This window comes from Anneissia japonica, unplaced genomic scaffold, assembly GCF_011630105.1.
Source record: "Anneissia japonica isolate Jap-2015-1 unplaced genomic scaffold, ASM1163010v1 scaffold287743_len2803612_cov181, whole genome shotgun sequence".
In the NCBI taxonomy this organism is placed as follows: Eukaryota; Metazoa; Echinodermata; class Crinoidea; order Comatulida; family Comatulidae; genus Anneissia; species Anneissia japonica.
This window is the reverse complement of record NW_022733259.1, coordinates 1,451,494-1,475,370: the sequence shown is the minus strand read 5'-3', so window position 1 is coordinate 1,475,370 and position 23,877 is coordinate 1,451,494. Positions and strand designations below refer to the sequence as shown.

At 32.1% G+C, this 23,877-nt stretch overlaps 1 protein-coding gene across 5 annotated transcripts in view; it reads left to right on the top strand.

Annotated features, from left to right (window-relative positions):
• Positions 1–23,877, top strand: part of LOC117116026 (ras guanyl-releasing protein 3-like) — a 74,721-nt gene that overhangs the window by 25,687 nt on the left and 25,157 nt on the right. For all 5 annotated transcript variants that reach the window (XM_033259961.1, XM_033259960.1, XM_033259963.1 and 2 more), the window contains exons 2-7: positions 2,645–2,803; positions 8,294–8,399; positions 11,851–11,961; positions 20,761–20,892; positions 21,324–21,474; positions 23,512–23,685. In XM_033259961.1, the coding sequence (XP_033115852.1) occupies positions 2,645–2,803; positions 8,294–8,399; positions 11,851–11,961; positions 20,761–20,892; positions 21,324–21,474; positions 23,512–23,685 (833 nt within the window). The remainder of the gene's footprint in view (positions 1–2,644; positions 2,804–8,293; positions 8,400–11,850; positions 11,962–20,760; positions 20,893–21,323; positions 21,475–23,511; positions 23,686–23,877) is intronic.

Below are 23,877 nucleotides of genomic sequence, written 5' to 3'. Positions count from 1 at the left end.
AGGTTTAACAAAATGTAATTTGTCTGAAATTAGGTATTTTGAGTGTGTGGTTTACACATTAAAAACATTATTGTTATTGCAAAAGGAAATTATCAATAAATAGCACAAAATAATTATGCTGATGATTAATAGCATAATTGCTGAATGTCTATGATAGTTAAGTTCAGAGTTCAATATGATAATACTAATAACGTGCTAATGGTAATTATTGAAGGTATTTGTCTTTTGAACTTTCTTGCATTAAAAATCTAGAACAAAAACAATGGTGATACTAGAATATTTCATATTGTAAAATGCCATTTTCCCTCATTTTACATTTTCATATCGGCTTACGGTGATTATATTTGTAATGTATTCATTCTTCATGGAATTCTTCGGTTCTTGCGACATTGTTATTTAACCTAGAATGTACGCCAATCGTAATGTTATATATGTACGCAGCCGTACGTCCATTTATGGTGCGTACGTCTAACCATATCACACAGATGTAATGTATTCGTATTTCTGGGAATTCCATCATTATCAATTTACCTTTTTATCTAAAATGCGCACCTATAAATCAAGTTATTATCCAGATGTACATTCATATAAATGGTGTGTACTTCTAAATTAGATATGGAAACGAAGATTAATTTATCAAGTTGACATCATTATCGGTACCAAGGTACAAGTATTTTTTTACATGGGTTATCTCTCAACCATTGATACCAAACATAATATCCTACTTAAATTAATGATTAAAAATTAAAACTAAAAAATGACTAAATCATATCAAACTTCATTTGTCCATTAAACACATGTAAAATGGAAATTCTTTTTTCCACTGGCAAAAAACATGGAACAATTTCAAATGCTGGAAAATCAGCATTTAAAAAGCATTGTAAAAACACCAAAAGAACCACAAATAAATTCAGAAATTTAAACATTGCTAAATAAGATTGTAATGATTTTTACTATTTTAAATTCCCATTTTTTCTATTGTTTAGTTGATGTTTTATTTCATTACTCCTTGCATGTGCCCCTTCTAGGTAATGATCAAGGATTGGTGTATATTTTCCCTTATTGTATATGTGCAATAAAGTGCTTTTTGATGAATTAATAATTTTATAATTCATCCATTTAAATATGTAAACATCATGAGAGCCATCATGTGATTGGTTAGAATGCACATGTTGCATCATTTCTATCTTGATGAGCTAGCTAGATCATAATGGTATTCAGCACACATGACTGCAATTGCGATCTTCAGGCAATCCACTTTAAGTGTATAGATGCCGTCGTCCCTTTTCCAATTTTAATGCATTGTATGAGTTGGCACCATGCCAGGAAATACGGGCATACCTGGGAAATATTGACTTAAGCATAGAGAAATGAATACGTAGTCATAATTTTTGTATGTCACAAATGTTCCATGATTTAGTTTGCAGCATCATCAAGGAAAAAAAAAACACAAAAAAAACGACCCCACATTATCATTATTTCACTATAATCAACGTAATATCTTGCCTTAAAGGTGTTCTGTGAGCTGTTAGTATACTGGAAAATTATTCTTTACTATGCAGCATTAATTAGCATAAATAATCTAATAATAAATATGAAATTTATAGCGATTATATACATTTCAAGTTGCTTTAAAAAAATAGAAACAAAGAGTTATCAAGCAGAGCAGTTTGTATTTTTTGCCAGTATTTTGTAGTCACGGAATGAGGTCTTGTCGGTACACAACCCACAATAGTAATTAGGGTACAAGTATCTTACTAGCCTACCAAAAAGTAAAAGCCAAGAAACACTTGTTTTTCGTCATTTTTGTAATGACAAAATATTGACATAAATCATAAGTATGCATTTCTTTGTAAAATCATTTTATTAGGCCATAGTTAATAATTATTAGAATCATTCATCATCCACCCATCCGTCAATTCATCTATCTGTCCATCCATCTATCCATTTATTCATTCATCCATCCATCAATTCATTCATCCATCTATCCATCCATTTTTTTTATCTATTTATCCATCCATCTATCTTTCTAGCAGTCAATAAATCAATCCATTAATCCATCCATACAGATTCATTCCTTCTTCTATCAATCAATCCATTCATTATATATATATATATATATATTCATCTATCTATCCACCCAATTATTTACTCATCCAATTGCTCATCATCCCAATCATTTTATAAAACAATTTTTTTTTTCATTTTTCTGTTAATTCCCTAATTTATTGTGTTATTCATTTATCAATTTATCAACCCATTTATCCGTTTATCAATTTAGCATCTTATCCATTAATTCATTCATTCATTCTTTTTGCACTCGGTTGTCAACATCCTATAAAAAGTATGTTGCGACCACATTGTTTCTGAAATTCTAGTCCTGATATTTGCTACATGAGACCCAATTGCAAACTGGATTGCCAAGGATGTTCATATTCCTAATAGTGATCAGAAGATTAATTATGTACTTGAAAATTAGGGAGTGATATGCGGAACTTCCGGTGGTACATAATAGAAAGTAGATTAATAAATGATTGAAATCGCAACTGAAACTAAAAAGTTATTTTTCTTCAGCTGGTAAATTACATTTTGCTACAGGCCACAGAGGAAGGTAATTAAGATGTTGATTTGTTGTTCTACACAGGAAGCATGACACTGGATAGTATGATTACGAGGAGAAAGAAGTTATCCACATCTTCAACTTATAGCGAGTCTATGGAAGAAGACAAAGTACTTTTCCCGGGATTGTCCGTCAAAGTTGCCGCTATTGATAAGCTTGCTGAGCTTTGTGTAGAATGCTTTGGTGAGTATTTAGCAATAATATTAATTATATTAAAGATCTACTGTCAGTCAAAAAGACAGGGAAATACCGCAAAAATTCAAATAATTTCCACTGATTTACAGATATTTTACTAGAGGGGGCAAAAAAATACTTGCATCTCCTAGTCGCACACATCCCCCCCCCCCCCCCCCCTTATTAAAAAAATTTAGTTAAAAATCACCAATCTTCCAGACTCCAATGCAGGATGATGCTAGATGGTATAATCGAGTCATTCCAGAGCAGTCTCGACCCAATGATAATGCTGATGATGATGATGATAATACCGATGATAACAATAATGATGTTGATGCTGATGAAAACCGGGGGTCTCACTCTTAAATATTTCTATACGGAGAAGTGCTGAATTTATGGAGTATATTTTCAAGGACCTGGTAGCAAAAGTGTGGGAAATATGGAGAAAGTTGCAGCATTTATGGTTTGTACTTTGTAGCACAACGTGGGAAATAACCGGGGTGAAATTGGTAGTTAAAGTCCCTGGCCTATTCTGTGTCAAAGTGCCACGATTTTCCGCACGATGTTAGTGGGAATGTCAAGCTAGACTGGGTGCTAAGCCCCTTGCTAAGCCTACCTTTGGTATAGCCACGAGATCGCGACCGGACGCAAAACTTTTTGTCATCGGAAACCAGTAAATATTGCGACCTCTCTGGCACTATTGAGTGGCCTTTTTCCTGTCGTCTTTTAAAATAGGTAGCACAAGTGTCTCATGTCTTGAAGTGGCTGCGGCACCCCCCTGTTTGGTTGGTATGCAAGTGAGCTCCTCGGTTGATAATAGTAATAATGCCGAAGATGTTAATAGTGATGATGCCAATAGTGATGATGATAATGATGATGATTTGTTTATGAGTATTAGCCAGATTCTTCAATGCTGGTTTTTCCACTATTAAGATTTCCTAAAGGCTAGTTTTCTTCAGGTTGCTTCTTACAATGTGAATAACCTCTCACCAAAGTGTTCCCATTTCTGCGATGTTAAATTATTCACAGACTCGATCTGTTACTCACCTTTGAAACTCAGTATGTGTATTTACTACACAATTCCATAGCCATTGTAATCCATACAACACCAAAATAAGTACAGCATGATGTCAATAATAAGAGTCAACGTTCGTAATGCCGTCTAGATGATTAGAATTGTCTTCGGAGACTGAATGTGTTTCCTTGTTAAGTTTTTTGTCAAATTAACTTTGCAAGCTTCCACTTAATCTGTTAAAATAAAATCTACAAATTTACAGTCAGTTGAGTTGAAACATGCCTGTCTCTTATACACATCTAGATGTGTATAAGAGACAGATATATAAATGTTCGATGTAACAGCAGAACACAAATAAATTTTAATAATAATAAGGCAAAAAAAAATAAATTTTTGTGTTGGCCACGGTTTTGGGAAAATCGGTAGGTCGGTAGGAAAACTTTCTTTTTTTAACCAAAAATGTGTTTTGGCTTGAAAGGTAGAGAATACACAAATAATACAAAAATGTTGGATTCGCATCACGTACCATACATCAAAATAGGCTAGGCCTTGGCCCCTAGCCTAGTCCAAGTGTATTCCAGCCTTTAATATTAGCTCATGAAAAAAAACTATTGTTCTTTGTGCGTAGCCAATACAAAAATTTTTTTTTTATTTGGCCTAATAATAATCGTTGACTTTATATAGCACATATTAAAGAGACTTCTATGCGCTTAGCATACCCTCGGTCATTGGATCAAGGGGATATGGAACACATTCTCGGGTCCCCTGGGAGAATTCCGTAATATTACAGCTGTAATCATCAGTGCATGGTTGTGTGGAGTGGAGAGAGACAACCGTAGATAATTCCCCTCATCTGCATGCACACTTGTTGATAGGACATTTAAAATTAATAATACTTGGATCGGATTTCCTAATGACATATGCATTTTACAGCCATTCTCAGAAAAACATTTTTCCTTTATTTATTATTGAAAGAATTATTTTTAGGTATATTAATAATTTTTTCTGGCACCGTATAAATTCAAAAACAAGACCGGACAATACAACTACCCCTACGTTCTATTTTAAAATTTTATGTGTAAAACTTAAAGGATTTGTTCCTTATGCACGCAGTATTGGAATGATGTAAGTTAATTTTTTTTTTTTCATTTAAAAAAAAAAATTGTTTTCTGTCAAATTTGTTTACAAATTTGTATGTGCAATCTGTAATCCTTGCTATGTCAGCGAAACAAGTCGTCACTTTAAAACACGTGTGCAGAAACACTTAACAGTGGATGGGAACGAACACATTTTCAGTCATTTTAAATAATTGTAGTTGACCTACTGAAACATGCAGTTCAAAGCAGTTATTTTTTAAAATAAAATATATATATTTGCATTTGACTAATAATAATTTAGTATTGTAGTCTGATAAACGAAGCTGTTTTATGATTTTTATTAAATTTTTTATATTTATATTTATTTATTTATTTCAAATCAAAACCAACAGCGAAAGTAAATAACCACTTACAGGTTGAAAAGACATGGAAAATAAGAGGAAGAAGCAGGCACAGGCAAGAAACATAAAAATGATGACAAAGATACAAAGAATAATGAAAAGTTAAGCAAAAATGTTTACACATGACTTTGCTAGAAGAAAGTACAAAAAATAAATATAAAAGCACAATAAAGAGTTAATAGTAGAACAATTAATCAACATATAAATTTTCTAAATTCTTTAGTAGAATTGTTAAAAACTTCTGGACAACTATTAAAAAAATAATTATAAAGTGATAATATGATGTATAATAATGTAATGTATGAGTCTTCTCATTATTTTGTGCGTTCTGCAAAACATGGTCTTGTATTATGTACAAAATTCAGTTTGCACCCCCCTCCCACGCAACCTCCCTCCCCCTTGGATACGCCACTGCATAGTACACTCTTTCATATAATTACCTCGCCCAGAAGGTTATCTATTCACTGCTCTCTGTCTGTGTCATGTATTCTGTCTGTCTGTCTTTCTGTCTGTTTGTAATGGAATTGCCCCTTGTATTCATGAACCCCCAATAAAATAATGCACCTGGATATGACGGGTGATTCTATTATTTTCTTGAGGGTATGCTGCAGTTTCGTCCATTGTACACAGCTTGCGTATTGGTTGGTAGTGTATTCAGGCACAGAGTAGAGGCATACACTCTATGGAGCGACTGTCTATAGTTTATTATGTTTTACAATGTAAATGAAAAGAAAGCAAATTATTCTTGCTAACCACAATGAAATCTAACCAGTGTTGTTGATAATTACATTAACATTTATGAATAAAATTATATTGCAAGTAATTGTAAGTATATAAAAGTGTAAAAAAAAAAGGAAAACTTGAGTAACAAAATAGTAAAATGTAGACCTTGTTTAGCAAACCCTACGACCACCAATAATGGTAATTTCAGAAAAAAATTTAATTTGTTATTTTATTTGTATTATTCCCTCTGATCCCCTGAGATCTCAGGAAAATAAGATATGTATTATTTCTTTGTTAACTCATTACTGCACTGTTTACATTCATCTATAAAATGTGTTTATTTTCTCCTCCACTTAGATGCTTTTGGCAAAATTGTTTTTTCCACGAAAAGAAAATTTTATTTTTTTCTGCCCTTCTTTGACAATCTTGAAAAAATAAATTTGCTAAACAAGGTATTGAAAGAGTATTGCCTAGTCAGGAATATACAATTTTGATATTATATGCCATGGCTTAATAATAGCATTCTGTTTTATACAGTATATCATGCAGTTCTTTCGTTAGTAAAATGATTTGATTTAGACATTAATATAAATGATTGTTTAATACAAATTGCCTACAGTAATCGCGTATACCTGAGTGTGTGTTGAACTCTGCTAGCGCATTGCTTACAATTAGATTAAAAAGAGAGGTCAGAGGAATTAGGTGATAGCTAGATCAAGAGATACAGAATACAACTCAGGCAAGACTAACAAGTCATTATATACGCTATAAGAATGTAATTTCAGTATTATGTTTGTCTTTCTATCCCCACTTGATGAACTCATATGAGCCCGAGAATTTTAATGATCAGAAAGGTATTATGGGTAATTTTATGCTGGTGTCTAGATACCAAGTGGCTCATCCTGAGCCATGTTGCCTGTGAGTCAATATGAGTTTATGCATTTAGCAATAAAGCCCTACTATTTCTATATTTAATATATTTATATAAAACAACATATTATTTTAATATAATATGTAAATGTTTTTTTGAGTAGCATTAAACTACTGATCTACATGTTAGCAAAGAATAAAAAATTACAAGAGGTCTGACTGCCCTGATTTTGTATGCATGCAATGAAACATTAAAAAAATTACTACCACTATTACTACGTTCTGTTGAAGGACACCCTTTTGTGATAGCACTTTTTTTTAGTTAGGATTTACATTCCAACAAAAACCCAAGTCAGACATCTTGCAGTTTCTATACTTGTTGATTTTAGTATTTAAATCAAGTGTGCGAGAGTGTGGACTGGCTGGATTGATTGTGTGATATAACATGCGGCTTTTGTGGTCTAGTGGTATGACACCCACTTCATGGCGAGAGGTCACATGTTCTCTATCAGTTTATGATATATTATTTTGATCAACTGAATATTGATCAATTCCTCAATTATATAATATAAGAGCTTAAATAACTTTAGTCGTAAAAAACTTTATTTATTCATGAAGCACAAATTAACAAATATAAAGCTGTTTTTCATTATGGCCATGAGATACCTTATTTACAATTAATATAAATTACACATTACGGTGCATCATAAAAAAGCAAAAGTTAAATGCAGAAATTGATTATTAAACATACAAAACATAATTATTATACACTTTCTAAAGGTGACTGATCTCAGAAAATTATCAGTCATAATGATGTATGATGTCCCATGCAAAACACAAACAAAAAATCATGAAAATCATTTTTGAAATTAACTTGCCCATTTTGAAGTAAATTGGAAATTATCAACATAAACTTAGAAGTTAGTGTATTTGAAAAAATGTTTACCCATCATTTTACAATGAAAAATAATAGAAACATAGAGTACACATTTTGTTAAATTAAATAATTTATATGCTCAAGTTAATAATTTGTATGCTATTTGTTACTGCAAAATGAGCAAGTAAATTATTTTTTTATGATTTTCATGCACAATACATCTTTAAAAGTAAAGTCACTAATTTGAAGTTAAACAATATGGATTTTTTGAAACCTGATGTATCATCTTTGTAATTCATTGTATGTTTATTTGGCCAGGGGGTTTAGACGATACCCACATCTTGTGTTGGGCTCTCAGTCCATGGTATCCTCTTGGCAACCCCACACAACCCATTCCCTGATTTGTGATATATCTGTGCCAAATATGCAATAAAGAAATAAATATATATATTTACACAGTTTTATATAAAAATATACTGGAATTTTTATATATGTTTTTGTTATTTTAAAAAATAGATGATGCCGGGAAAGTAATAGATGATTCTTCATTTCCTCGAGTGCTGTTTTTGATGCATGAGTGGTTTATGCTATCAGAAGAACTAGCAACGCAGTTTCTCCAACTATATCCTTTGCTGAAAATGTCAAAACGACAAACGACATGATATCTAGCATTACTTTGATGACCGATTTTTAATAGCCACCTTATGACCTATTTATAGAAACCATGTGAACTCTGGCCTGTTTGGCTTAAGTAATGAAACACTTCAATAGAGGAATTTAGCGATGGGCGTCACGTGACCTAACTTAGGTGTTTGATATAAACAATTCACTGACACAGCGGTGTTTTCCATGGAGATTGCTATTGCGGCCGTCTGTTTTTTATTTGCTGTAAAGATCATCATAATTCCCAGTAAACTATACCAAATTGATTGGAAATTAAACTTAAGAATTTTGCCTTAATGGTTTGCTAATGCTGTAAAGGATACTGTCCGCAAACATTGAGATTTTTCAACAAATGTTAGGCCTAGGCCCCTGCATGTCTATGGCATGGTATGCATGATGGTCTTCAACCCACTAACTACACTGCAATGTTAGGGCCAGCTAAAGTTTATGAAGGATCACTTGAATTTCAAAGCATACAATCCAAGGAGAACGCTAGGAAAATAAACACTATTTTGAACAATCGTATTGCCTTTCCTAGCCATTCACTTTTCAGTACGTTAACAGTGGGTGTTCGCAACCATAACATTTTCTTTTCCTATGCTATCGCACTGTAATGTTTTTCATGTATACCCAAGTTAGGTCACATGACCGCCTGTAAACAATCATCGCTAAATCACTCTATTGCAGAATTTTTTAATGTAGTGTTGTTCCTCTTATGTACAGTAAGTCCACCACACCCTTTAACACAAAATTGGGCCTAATATCTGGGAAACCCCATTTCAATAAAAAAAAATTTCAGCACCACATGTCTGATTCAAATCCAAATTTTATTTTTAAGTATTTGTAAAACTCAGCTATTAAAGCTACTCATTCAAGTCATACCCTATACCTAAAATTGGACATGAAGTCGAGGGTGGGTTTATATCTGAGTTGGTCTTATTCCTGACGAACTATGGTATATTACCGTCTCTTCAAACTTATGGTGCTCTATTCCACTAGCTGATGTTGACATTTGTCCCTATATATAAGTGCATCCTCTTTATATCTGTACAATTCCAAAATTCCGTTGGTTATTAGCATAAGAAATATACTTTCAATTCTATTAAGTATATTAATTTCACTTGCAATTGTCAATGACATCATAAAGGAAAAAGGAACTGCCCATATGAACAACTTTATACCATAATTATTAATACTAAAAAAATAATAAAATATATAATTGTCAAGTTTCATGATTTCTTTATTTATTACTATTTAAAAAAAAAGAAAAAAGTAAAGATCATTAACCTCATAGAGTACACCTAATTCATAAATGTCAAATATTAGCAGAGAAAAAAAATTGATGTATCAGATGTTAATTTGTGATGCAGGATAAAACTACGAACAAGTACGGCAAAGGTCGTACGGCAAAGGTCATCATAAAAAATCTTGATTTGTGACAGGCGTATCTCGAGATAAAAGAAAAATAAACCAAAGCTCTGTCCACACTATCAAATAGTTTTTGGTTGTATGCCCATATATAGTCATGATGTGCCCATATATAGTCATGATATGCCATATATAGTCATGATGTGCCCATATATAGCCATGATGTGCCCATATATAGTCATGATGTGCCCATATATAGTCATGTGCCCATATATAGTAATGATGTGCCCATATATAGTCATGATGTGTCTATATATGGTTATGATGTGATGTCATCATGACCATATTTAGGCATGTCACATTTTAAAAAATAATATTTGATGTCTGAACAGGGCTTTGGATTTTATATTGTCTTTAAAAGTTACTAAATTCACTGTTTTAAAAAAAATATAGATCAAATACTCATTTACCATAGTTTTTAAGGAATGGTATTTTTTTAAATAGTTTTTTAATATATTGTATTAATTTTTTGACTATTTAATTTAACTTTTTAATTATGCCTTGGTTAATTTTTACCAGTATCTGACTGAGTGTATATTACTTGGGAATGTAAATTTCTCAGAGATGTTTTCAAGCTCATCAAATCATTAACCAAAATTGAAAACTGAATATAAACAGTGTAATTTTCTCCACCAAAACAAATTTCTATATTTTTAATGTAAAGACCGTTAAAAGTTCTTGAATCTTGTATCTTGAAACTGTATTAACTAAATTATGAATGAACTGAATTTACAATAGGCCTACAGAATTTTTGTGTGGTGTTCGTTTTACAAATTAATATGAAGATGTTCAGTGCACAGTACTGGACTTCGTTCGATAGTTCGTCAACAACAAAGATTGCTATTTTTTTCGTAAAGGCTGACAAAGAAATAAATGTGAAGAATCTCTTATAGGTCAAGGAGGTACCACTTGGCCAGGGCCTTGGATTCATGTACAGTGGTCATAATAAAAAATAAATCAAAATAAAATAGTAGGAAATTATCTGTTTTGTTGTGAAACCAAATAAAATAATTACTATAATTTTAAGTTTATACAAAGGTTTCATACTTTGTTGTAATTGCAATTATGACTAGTACTTCTTTGTATCAATTTGCTCTGTTAAGTTTTCATACAATTATTTTTTATAAGAACCAGTAAATTTTTGCCCTGTTCTTATCATTTTTGCCAATTTCAGGCTCAAAATATTTTATTATGTTCATAGTTTACATACTTTTCAGAGATACACAATTTTTATTGTATACCAGTATGTTACTATATGCCCTACTCCGAGGATAGTACATATTCACACTATAGTATTATGTGCTTATTATATGCTTATTATACCTAATTCTGCTGGCTTATTTTTTAAGCAATTTCTGCCTCTGTGTTCTTATAGAAAAAGTGCATATACTGTTTGCCATTTTCAGTGGTACTTCTTCTGCATTGCCATTTTTATTTATTGCCTTTTATTATTATGTGTAATTATACAACCAACGTAAGTTTCAGTGATTAAATTGTTCACCATCAGAAAGCAGGGTCCTGAATACCAGCAAATCTTCCTTATTTTTTCTACACTACAAAAAAAAACAACATAAAACTCAGTATTATTAATACTAATGTATAGTTCATAGAGCACTACATTATCTTTTTCATTAAATCATGCCAATTTTAATTTTCTCACTAGTACCACTGATGAGCAGTTAAAGTAATAATATTTTTTTCTTAACGATTATATTAAAAACACCTTGTTTTTCATCAGTTAATTGTATTATTTAAAAAATTAGTAGGATTTAACAGGTACAATTACAATTATATTAGCATTAGAATACTTTATTTTATCTTATTTTAACTACATCCAACAGCGGTATCACCCTTTACAGGATCATAAAATACAAGATATATATATTTAACATCAATATAGATATATATAATACTGTATATATGTAAGAGAGATATATTTAAGATTAATATAAATGTAGGATCACTTCCTTAACTTTTCTTACATATCAGTCCAGCAATAAAAGTCATTGTAGCAAGGCATCTTGTTTGCACAATGCAGCGGCCGAGGATTGCCACGCCTTCAGCTACAGGAGGAGGATATGTCATGCAATAAGGTAAAAACACAATTATTATATTGTTATAGTAAATAAAGTACCTACCGATATCTATAGTACGAGAGTTAAAATAGCAAATTACCGGCGAAAAAGAGGGGGTCATCTTATCTGCACGATGTACAAATTTTAGATTTATTAAAACATGTTCGTCTTATGTGCGGATCATACGTAACATGCGAATTTACTATTGTAATGAAGCTACTAAATGTTAGAATGAATGAACACAATTATAAAATAGGGGAAAATAAGATTTTGATGAACATTTAAAAACAAAAATATTATTATTTTGGATGATTAGCCTTGCATTTGGCTGGGTTTTTAGCCAGCTAGATTCAGTATCAAGACCATAAAAAGCCGAAAAAATTAGGAATTCCGACGATAAAACGGGGTTCGTCTTATACGGCCGACATACAAAAATTGATCAAAAATCTTCTCAAACTTGGGAGTCGTCTTATACGAGGGTCGCCTTACACGCGAGTACTGTATATACGATACTTAAAAACTACTTAGGCTTACATACAACTAGTTTCATTTTAATTATTTATTCAACCAGTACACATTTACAATAGGTGCAACTGGTGAAAGTGGCGATATAAACATATTATAAGCATAAACATAAAGAGATTTATTTTGCCACATTCACCTGATGAAGAGCAGTGCATGGTCGAGAGAACAATGTAAGTCAAATAAAATTACTCATTGAAGTTCTAAATTTGTTAGTGTTCTATAAATTCAAACCAACTATGGACAAAATGGCTACGAAGACCAGTAGTGAGGTGTAAATCCTAATTGAGCTCATTGCTTTTTTTAACAAAAAAATTATTTTCTACTTTATTGCTGCGAAGCAGCCAATTCATATTCTTGACAGCAATTTGACCTCTGAAAGGTCATTGTCAAAAAACGAGTGGCTAAGACAACTGAAAAGCGGAGTTTCCTTCTTTCGTTCTGCCGGGTAAAATCAATTACTTTAGGCAACGTTTGTAGACTAACCTACTCGTACCAACGTCCGCATGTCGCGCTAGCCTTATCCTACTCTAGGCCTAGACTAGCTAGGATGGTATAGGCCTAGCCTTGAAGGGACGAAGGTCCCAATGAAAAACAATGTCAAATCCTAATTGAGCTCATTGCTTTTTTTAACAAAAAAATTATTTTCTACTTTATTTTAGTTTTTTAATGTTTAAGGTAATTGTACAACTACATTTTAACATTCTTAAACAATGAAAGAGGCAAAGACCTGACTAAAAGAAATATGACATTAAAATATAAGTTGAAAATAAAACAGTACACAAAAAGTTGACAAGGTTTTTGGAATACCATAATTGAACTAATAGCATATCTCTACAATGGACACTGAATGAATGAATATCTGCTATACTAAACTTGAACTCAAAATTAGGTAATAATAGGTAATTTTTAACTATTTGAGCATGACTTATTATTTCAAACCCTTAGGATGGGGGGGGGGGCTTTTGGGAAAGTGCTTTTTTTAATACTCCCCTAGATATGCTTATTAGAAGACTTATTGTATAGAAAATTAAATATTTATATTGAGTAGTATATAAATTTGATGTAACCTTCAAAATTATGTCATATATTGGTGCTTTGTATAAATTTAATATACAATAATAATAAGTTAACTTCTAAATGTATGTAAATTATTAAAAAAAATATTTTTTATGTTTTCAATATTAATTTTTCAATTAGATTTAAAGCTAATTTTCAATTCATAATTCATGTGCATTGTTCAATTTAATGACTTTGATATTTTATTTGACCATTTATTACCTTGACCTGACTTTTAGCTCGTCGCCATGGTAACATTAATATGTGATAAAATGAGTGGTTTTTAGCTGGTCGTTTTGCTAAAACCCTGTGATGGATGCTAATAGGCTAATCTAATTGAAGTAGTTTACTATGAGTTTGCTAATGGGATAATCTCTATTCATATCAATGACCAAACTACTTGGCTAGGCCTAATTGGTGGCAAATTAAATTCTGATTAGATTTCTTTTGTGCGCATGCAAATGTTTTTAGTGCAATTTAAATTATTACTGTACTGTGAACTACGCAGCACACAATTTCAGTTATACATTTATCAATTCTATATTTATTACCTCCGCCAAGGAGGTTATGTATTTACTGCTGTCTGTCGGGTTGTCTGTCTGTCTGTCTATCTGTCTGTTAGCAAAGTTACGCAAAAACGAATGAATAGATCCTCATAAACTTTAGTGGAATAGTACATAATAATCAAAGAAAGACACCATTCAATTTTCAGTAGAAAGGTTAAAAGACAAGGTCAGGGTCACAGAAATTAGATTTTTTTATCCTCGCTTAAAACAAAATAACTTAATGGAATAGCCCCTCATTTTCAGGGAGCACTCTGGAAAACAATGTGCCTGAACGGGCGATTCCAATATTTTCTTGAGGGTATGCTACAGCACTCAAGAAAATGTGCCTGAATACAACGGGTGATTCTATTATTTCATTGAGGATATGCTGCAGTTTCGACTATTATACATGGCCTGGATATTGTCGGTACTGTATTAAGGTACAAGGTGGAGGTATGCACTCTGTCGAGTGACTACTCTAGTTAATACTACATTTAATAATTGCAAGCATCCCAAGCAAGCCACTGCCAGGAGATTTTGTTTGATTTTTGTGTTTATTTGGCAGTTCCCATATAAAAGCATAGTTAAAATACATTTAGAGTGACTTAAATAAAATTGCCAGAATATTCATTTTAAAAATAGATCTTGTTAAATGAACTCATGTGCATACTAAAGTCTGTAGTATACTGTTTGGAAATAAGCAGAGTTAGAGGGGGAAGGGTTGTCTACTGTTAAAAGGAACCCACTGAAAATATGGCTTTGAAATCCTTCGAGTTTCACACCAAAGAAATACAATCCAATCTTGAAATGAGCTTATAAAATTATTCAAGTAGAAACTTATCGACTGATGTGTTTATCTAGGTGTTCTGGGCGCATTAAGACAGACTAATGTGTTCCATAGGTGTGTTACGTACATTTAATATAGGATGGTGTACCATAGCTTCTCAGGTATAAGCCCATCTCAAGGACAAGCCCACCCCCTAATTTGCACCCAATTTTTCATACCAGGCTTTTCCCAGGCAAAAGCCGGGGGTATGATTAAAATTAGTAGCTTTTGGAGGCAGCATTTGTTGAGGGAGGGAGATCGACTCAAGGCCGAAATTAGCTGACTCAATCGGCCAAACAAAAGGTGGAGTACCGAGAAGTAAAAGGTTTTATGGGAAGGGTGCTCTCTACCGAAATATGTTTTTACTTAACAAATCTGTACACAGCATTTTATGACTTATATTCAGAGGGATTCAAATGCTCGGTGACCCAGACATATAGCAATCAGTAGGACAAAATTGCCATACCAAAGTACTGTACTATAATCATGTACCTATAATTAGTACTTTGGTGTATAGGAATTATTGTCATACCAAAGTACCAATTATATACCCATAATGTTTTATAATTGTCTGATTTTAATGATGTGATATATGACCTGTTTTTAAAATTAGATTTTTTTTTTAATTGGATAAACATTCAATTTAAAGTTGAATAGACTTATACCGACCTTCATTGTTTACATGAATTACGTTCCATGTGAAATGCAAATTTGAATAGCAATACCATTTTTATTTTTTTATATTTTTAAAATACTACTGTTATTTTTGATATTATTGTCAATATTATTTTTAATGTTATTATTTAAATTTTTAATTTCTGAAGATTATCCTCATCACGTTCCATATTTTTATTTTATCACGTTTTGTTCCATCACGTCGTTATTGAAAATCCACTTGCGTATCTAAATTGATTCAAAATGTGCTTCACAAAAAAAAAGCATACATACGCATTAACAGACCACATTGAACATGATGAGTATTGCATACATCTAAACGTTGGTAACCAAGGTACTTAGTCTGAGGTAGTGTAGTACACACACTGTTGAGCCAGTCTCTCATATAATCCAAAATATTTTAGTTTTAAATACAAATAGCTTTATCTTTCTAAATAGAAATATCTATCTAAATAGAGATATTTATAGAGCTCTATAGAACTATGTCTGTTAAATGGGGCATATAAATAATACTATTTCTATGTTTTTAGTATTTTTAGCAAAGACTGGTAAATCAATTTAAGCCTTTTTATGCATTGAAAGTTGATAAATTTACGATTTTAATTGAGTAATTCAAGGTTTTAAATGAATTTTTCAATAAACTCTCTTCCCAATCCAATTCTAATACCTATTTGTAATGACTGAAAACGCTGAAGCTATGCCCCTTGACCCCCACAATAAGCAAGGGAACACGCCAAAAACCTTCCTCCCTCTCAAAAGTTCCCATTTGGTCCTGGATTTGCCGCTCATGCCACTTCCAGCAAAAAAAAAATTTAACCCACCTCTGATTCATCTTCAGCACCTATTAATTTGTGTTCTGTCGATCCAACAAACTTTATTCATCTTCTCCACACCCACATCTCAAAAGCTAAAGCAAAAAGTCTCATACAGTAGATCATATCTGTTAATACTCTGTAGTAAGTAGTAAATTTCAATGGCGTATCTAGAAGTCTTAAATTGGTGGGGGAAGGTGGGGGTGGGGAATGTGCTGATGTTCATCCATGCACACATTACCCTCCCCCCAGATATGCTTCTGGTAAAATTAGTATACAAATAAATTTGTATACTACATACTACAGGCTATGAGTATAAAATGGTTGAGATTGATTGTAAAGAAATTGAATATTAAGTTGAATATAATGACTCAAACATTGAAGATTGAATTAATTAGTTGTTAATGGCAGATAAAGCATGGAATAAAATTGACATTGAATGATTAAGATTGACGATTGAGTTGTGTATACAAGGCAAATGTTAAGATTAAGACTGATGTACAGGTACTTCATTTAATTGCTACCACAGATTACCATGTCACCTGTACATCACACACAACTACACGCACATGTATACACATGTGAACACACACGTATACACATGTGCGCACACACGTATACACATGTGCGCACACACATGCATACACACCTCATGCACACCATAAATAAATAATTAAAATAAAATAAATAAATTAATTCAAAAAATAGTAATGCACAAAAAGGGCTACAGGCTACATGTACACTCTGTAGGTGGAAAACGGCGCCGCGAGCAGCTTTGCCAAGAGATGGATACGTGCGCCTAATAAGATGACATTATTATTATTATTATTATTATTATTATTATTATTATTATTATTATTATTATTGTTATTATTATTATTGTTATTATTATTGTTATTATTATTATTATAAAACTTTGTTTGAAACCCTGGGTTACTCCTTTGGTTTTTATGATGGATTTCTAATACAGTACTGGGTCAGTACAGTAATATCTCCATATTACGAACCTTCCATTTACGAACCTCGATTTTACGAACCGAATTTGCAGCAATGACGTCATTATGAACGGTTGTTTTTAACTACAAAAACACTTCAAAATGTATTTAAATTCTTCCGAAATAATTTAAATTGTTACATCAGCTATAAAGAGAGAAAACCTTCAAACCAATAAAATAATATCAAACTAAGCAGTCTGTTAGGATGTTTTCTAAAGAACTTAAGGTTGTAAATTTGAATCGTTTTTTTGGTATTCAATTTTTTTTCTTTTCAATTTTAAGACATTTTGTACAAATGAACACTCTAAGTAATAATTTTCTATTGTACAAGTAAATATCCTAATTGTTTAAAAATTTCTATCTTATTAGCTCTTCCAAAAAACCCAATATAATAACTTGCGTCTGTACCTTTTTTTAAGCGTGGATGAACGCATGGACTGGTGAGCAGCGCTCTTGTGTTAATTGTTTTTGATGCCAGTGAATTTTAATATTATCTTATCTGTTAATTATAGAAAACATTTTCCCTGTTACTTTTCTTTTTGCTTTCTGAAGGTTTTATATTTAGTGTTTATAATAGATAAATTAAATTATTTTTATAGTTAATTGTTTCAAATGTATAGTGATTTGGGAAAATGTTCTTAATGCCATGTAACACTTACACTTATTTGATCTTTACTGTATTTAAATTTTAAAGCTTTGTCCAGGCTATCACATTTAATTTAACAGTAACATGTGATGTGCCTAAATATGGTCATGATAACATCACATGACTATATATAGGCACATCACAACTATATATGGGTGCATCATTACTATATATGGGCATATAACAGTTTTTTGCCAAAGAAAATTTGATAGTCTGGTCAGGATTCAAAGCTTATATGGGTTTGTATATGTTTTTCTAGTTCATTCGCATGTTTTTCATGAATCTTGTCAAACATGTTTTAATTCCTTTATGAGGGCCCCTAGAGTTAGATGAATTTTTCCTGGAAAATTAATAGAATCTTATCATTCTCTCCCACCGTTCCACCTACCCAAAAATAAATTGAATCTGTAATATAGGCCTACATTAGTACAGAATGTGTAAATCCTATATGCAATATTATACGTAGGCTGTGTTTTAATATCAATCAGCCTACGTATGCCTTAGTATGTAGTTAAGTCGATATTAATCACCCTTATGTAAGGCTACATGTAACATTAGTATGTGTATCAGGTCATTTTATACGTAGACTACATCGTCTACATCAATCATTTTATAGGTAAGACATGCACTGTAGTTACTAGGTTTGTACCAATTCATCCTTCTGTGTTCTTCTTACATAACTGAAGTTGAACATATTTTAACTTTTTCCCATAAAATAAAAGTCCTTGTATTTTAATTTGTTTAACCATTTAAATATGGATTTATTTAAAAAAAACCAAGTCTGTAAGTTGAAATAATTTTCATACTCTAGCCTAATTTTAATAATATATTATTTATTTAATATTTATTTTTATTACTATTTGTTTTAAAGTTTCAATAAATTTGAATGAATTTAAAATAGAATCTTTAGTATGATAACGTTGATTTTGATAATATTAGGCACTTAGAAATAATTTAATAAAAATCAAAACATTTCTGATGCACCAATTTAAAATATGATCGACAATACAGATAGTAAAAATAGAGCAGAAATTCATACATAAATGATAAAATAATACAAGGCATTTTTTATGGTGGTTTTTCAAATTGACCAATGAATTTAACAAAGATGATACAAAATTTGAACCTCAAATAAAAGAATATATTTTATAAGGTATTCCTGCTAAGTAAAAACATTGATATCTTTATGAGACTAGATGATTTTTTCCCCAAAAAATATTAATAAATGACTCTAATTTTAGATACACCATGTAGAATTATGGTTCTTTGAAAAACGTTGGCTGTCTCGACGTTTTGATGAGATTACTCGATCCGTCATCAGGAGAATAAAATACATTAACCATTTCTTTAAACATTGAAACAAAATTGCTTTGGAAATAGGAGAGAGTATGCTTAAAAAGTCGATTCCAGAATGGAGTTATAGCATGTCAATTCTTATTACCTGGATTACTGCAGATTGTAAATATGCATTATGTATTAAATAAATTTTGCTATATGTTAATTACTTATACTTTGTGTTTCATTTGCACTTAGTTGGTATTGAAATCAATACGGAATCGTATTTTGTAACTTGGAATTATTCACAAACAAGTTCTGCTGATATTGATAAAAGCATTTTATCAATAGTACTTTATATTTGATTTTTTTTTTGTGATGCATAATACAATCTCCTTATTATCAGATTGTTGTTTGCTTTATACTAACATCTATTTTGAAGATACAGTCATTGCACTTTAACAATTATATAGAATTTGTTTAAGCATATACTTAACAGGTTTGTATTCATTTTTCGACGTGTCTATCATCTATCAAATATGAATGTCATAAACTCGTACATTTTTAATGGTGTTTAGATAACATGGCTCTTAAGGGTTTAAGTGGTTTGATACGCAATTGGTGGTGCAGACACTTGGTTTTGTCATGGCACACTTACACAATTTCTCCAGTATGTATGTGTGTCATACACTGATTAGGAATGATAGAAATTTGCTTCATTAAAACATGCAATAAATTGATCATACTACACTGCAAATCAAGTAGGATTATGGAAATGGAGTTTAGTAATTCAATTTAATTTTGCTGAAATTCACTCATTTATTGATAAATTCAATGTGATCATTTTATTTATGCCTTGGACAACATAGGGGGACGGGGGATACCGTTTTAAAATATTTAATGGCATATTTTTTACACATTCTCTGTAAAGAGTATCGCTCGGCTGATCAGGGGCCCATAGTCCAAAAAAAAAAAAGGTGGAAATTATGTCCCGGGGTCCTTAACATGGCTTCTGGCAGTAGCCAGTGGTGACATCTCATAGGTGTTACACCGCTCATCTATAGGAAAAATTTCACTGTCAACTGACTATTTGAGTCATAAAGCTAGGCTTTGGAGGCGAAGCATTTTTTGATATGTTGGACAAACGAGTTTTTCTAAGACTCAAAGAGTGTGACGAAAAACTAAGGAATTGTTAATTAGATACATATTTTTGAATATTAAAATTTTTTTTAGGGGGTGGGGGAGGTGGTGGAAATAAGGGTGGTTACATTCCTTTTTCCCCAGTTTTTGTTATTCAGAAATCGGTATATCATTAACCGTTCCCAAGTTTTTTGACAAACACCCTTTTTGTGTTTTAGAAGAATCAGGTATACAACATATCAATTTTTTCCCTGTGGAGCCTGCTTTAATGGAGACAGTGTTTCTCAAAAAACATCATCTTTTTATTTTTCTTTTCTTTCAGGTATTGGATATTGAACTGGCCAGTTCATTTTGATTTGGACAAGAAGCTTTACAACGTACTGCAACAATTTCAAACACTTCTACAAGCAGATGGAAATTCTCAACTTATAACCATTATTGATGTTTCTAATATGTAAGTATTGTATTATATCAGAATTACGTGACTTCATGTATTATTCTACATGTATGTTGTATGTATTTGTGATATTAGGGTGCTTTGGATTTGCGACAATGTACAACGTAATGACGTCATGTTAATTTAACTGTGCATGTGTGAATGTTGTGTGTTGCGTTGTTGTCAGCCGAATCTACGTTCAGGCGAGAACAAGGACTGTACTGTATTTAAACATTGGTGCGTCAGTCTTTGCCTTCATGATATATCCATGTATGCATCTTAAAATTTGAAGAACATATGCAATGACAGTCACAGATGAGTGAATCCATGCTACATTTCCATGCTACATTCTCGTGCTACATTCTCGTTGCATTCTCAATCGAAAGCTCCCTATTGGCAGCACTGTATCTTTCATGTGCATGACCTTTCACCTTTTATGATTATTTTAGACCGTCCTATGACTGGATGCGTGTAGTGTCTGTGCGAAATCCTGTGCGTGGTAGGAATCGCAAAGTGTCACTAGTCTTCAACCACTTGGAACCCACAGAGCTAGCTGACCATCTTACATTCCTTGAGTACAAAGTTTTCCGGCGATTAAATGTAAGTAAAAATGCATAGATCCGAGGGAGCTGAGAGAATTTGTGAATCTTGGTGGTGAATTGGCTAGCAACCTCCTACCAAAAGAAAGTCCCTAGGTCTAGACGAAGGCAAGTCCTTTAACCAAGTATTAGAAACAAAGTTTTATATGTCAAGATGCCTAGCATCTATTGTGGGTTACATTTGACCAAATCTATACATTTGATGGGACATCTCCTCTTATCTTTTCCTTCTAAGTAGGACTAAGGTGAAATACAATTAAATCTAGGATTACATAAAGAAATAGGCCTATATTTGTAAAAAATCATGTCAAAATATTTGTATGGCAGCCGCTGTACCTGACGTACCTGTTCCGCTTCCCCTGGTAAAAATTGAGGTTTTTGTTATAATGTAATTGGTTTACTTAGTCTATTTGATTCCAATAATTCACTACCTTGGTTATGTAATAGCGACAAACAAGATTTCCTTTTTTGGAGTCACCTAAAAAAAAAGCATCCATGACGAACTATCATAATTCCGATTCTTGTCTAATGCTCTTACTACTTGTTCATTAAGAGAGTTTCCTGGCGTCAAGTACAAGTCATTTCTATTCAACGTATATTTAATTAAAACTCTACGATCACACTTCACAACCAACCGGTCACTGAGCAAAACACGATGACACGTTTTTCTGTTTGATAAGTTCATGCTGCGGACAATGTGATATGTTGTCAAGTAAAATTCATTCATTAAACTGAATTCTAACGAATTTGTAATGAAGAATATTTCTCATTTCTAAACATGATTGATGTCAATTTTCCTCTCATTTGTGTAGATATTTAAATTGAGCATTATATTTATACACATTTGATCACCATTCTGAAAATAGAGTAACCTGATATGAATTCTATATTATACCATTTTCTAATCACCTTGGTAGTCATGCTCAGTTCTATAATGGACATTAGGTATTCATAATTTTCCATAATAGACCATTATCATCAAGCGAACGCTAGGGAATACCAATTTATTGAAGATGGTTTATATAATTTTATACAAGTATAATGTTTAAAAGATTATCATGGATTTTCATGAGTCGTGAATGTGATTACGGGTCTCCCTTTATTAAAAATCACCTCCAATTAAAGACTACTTTTCTGTGATCCCAAATTAACAAATGTCTTTTATTTTTGTTATTCTGATTAGAGACCAAAGCTGCTAAATCCCATGGAAACACCAGCCCCATAAGTGTTCTTTAATTTGAAGGAGGATTATATTTATATATGATGTAATCCATTTATAAAATTTATAAAAAAACATTTAAATTTTATGATACACAAGTTTGCTATATTTGAACTTTTTATTGAACTTTAATGTGTTGTAAAGCATTCTGTGGCCTTTGGTAGTACAAATATCACTTATGTACTTATTTTATATATTGAGTGAGTCGAATGGCCGAGTGGTTAGCAGTGGAGCCGCAGGCTATAGCCATAATATCGGCGCTGGTTCGAACGGCACACTCGCCTATAATGGTCTTCTCAGATAAGGACTATAAACCGTAGGCCCAGTGTATACAATGGCTCGTTTGCACTATAAAGGACCCAGTACATTCTTCGAGACGAGTAGGGGGATACTCCGGTGTACTGGACAACGAGAGTTGCTTTGTACCGGGTTACCGGGTAGCACAGACACGAAGGGACCTTTGGGGGCGAAGAAAGTCATTGATCGAGTTCCTAGTCCACACATCAAGCCCCCTGAGCATCTTACATTAGATGGATATGTGCGCTATATAAAACTACAATTTACTATTCCAGTTTTTTATCTCTTGGTTGTATATGGAATGATATAAAAATTAAAAATACTTCAATTTCTTCCAATTTTTATTTTTTATCCTATCTTTTTTTGTATTATCATTTTTTAACATTTTGTAATTCCTGTATAGATTTTGCCTACCTGTATTGTTAATTATCTCTTTCTTGTACAATATTGTAGTTTTTGAACATTTTATGTATTGCAGTGTATAAACAATGGCTAAATTGTTGTGTTTATTTCGTTCTCCAGTTTAGCGATTTTAAGAGCTATGCTCTAAGTGGTCAGCTAAAAGATAATGTGAAGTTGGAACGTTCTATTGGTCTGTTCAATGGATTATCAATGTGGATACAGTGTATGGTACTAAGTAGGCACACCCCAAAACAAAGGGCAGAGGTCATGGAAAAATTTGTCAATGTAGCAATTGTAAGTAATAATTCTCTCATTATACTTAGCTTTATTCGTCAGTATGACATCACTAGACAGCATCAGCTAGTGTTCTTTAAAATCTTATGACCTTGTTCGTTGCGAGTAACGTTTATCCATAAAAAGTGACGTCACAAATAAGGATCAGCTAGTATTTGAAAGTAATCTTTCACGTCGTTCTCTGCGAGAGAA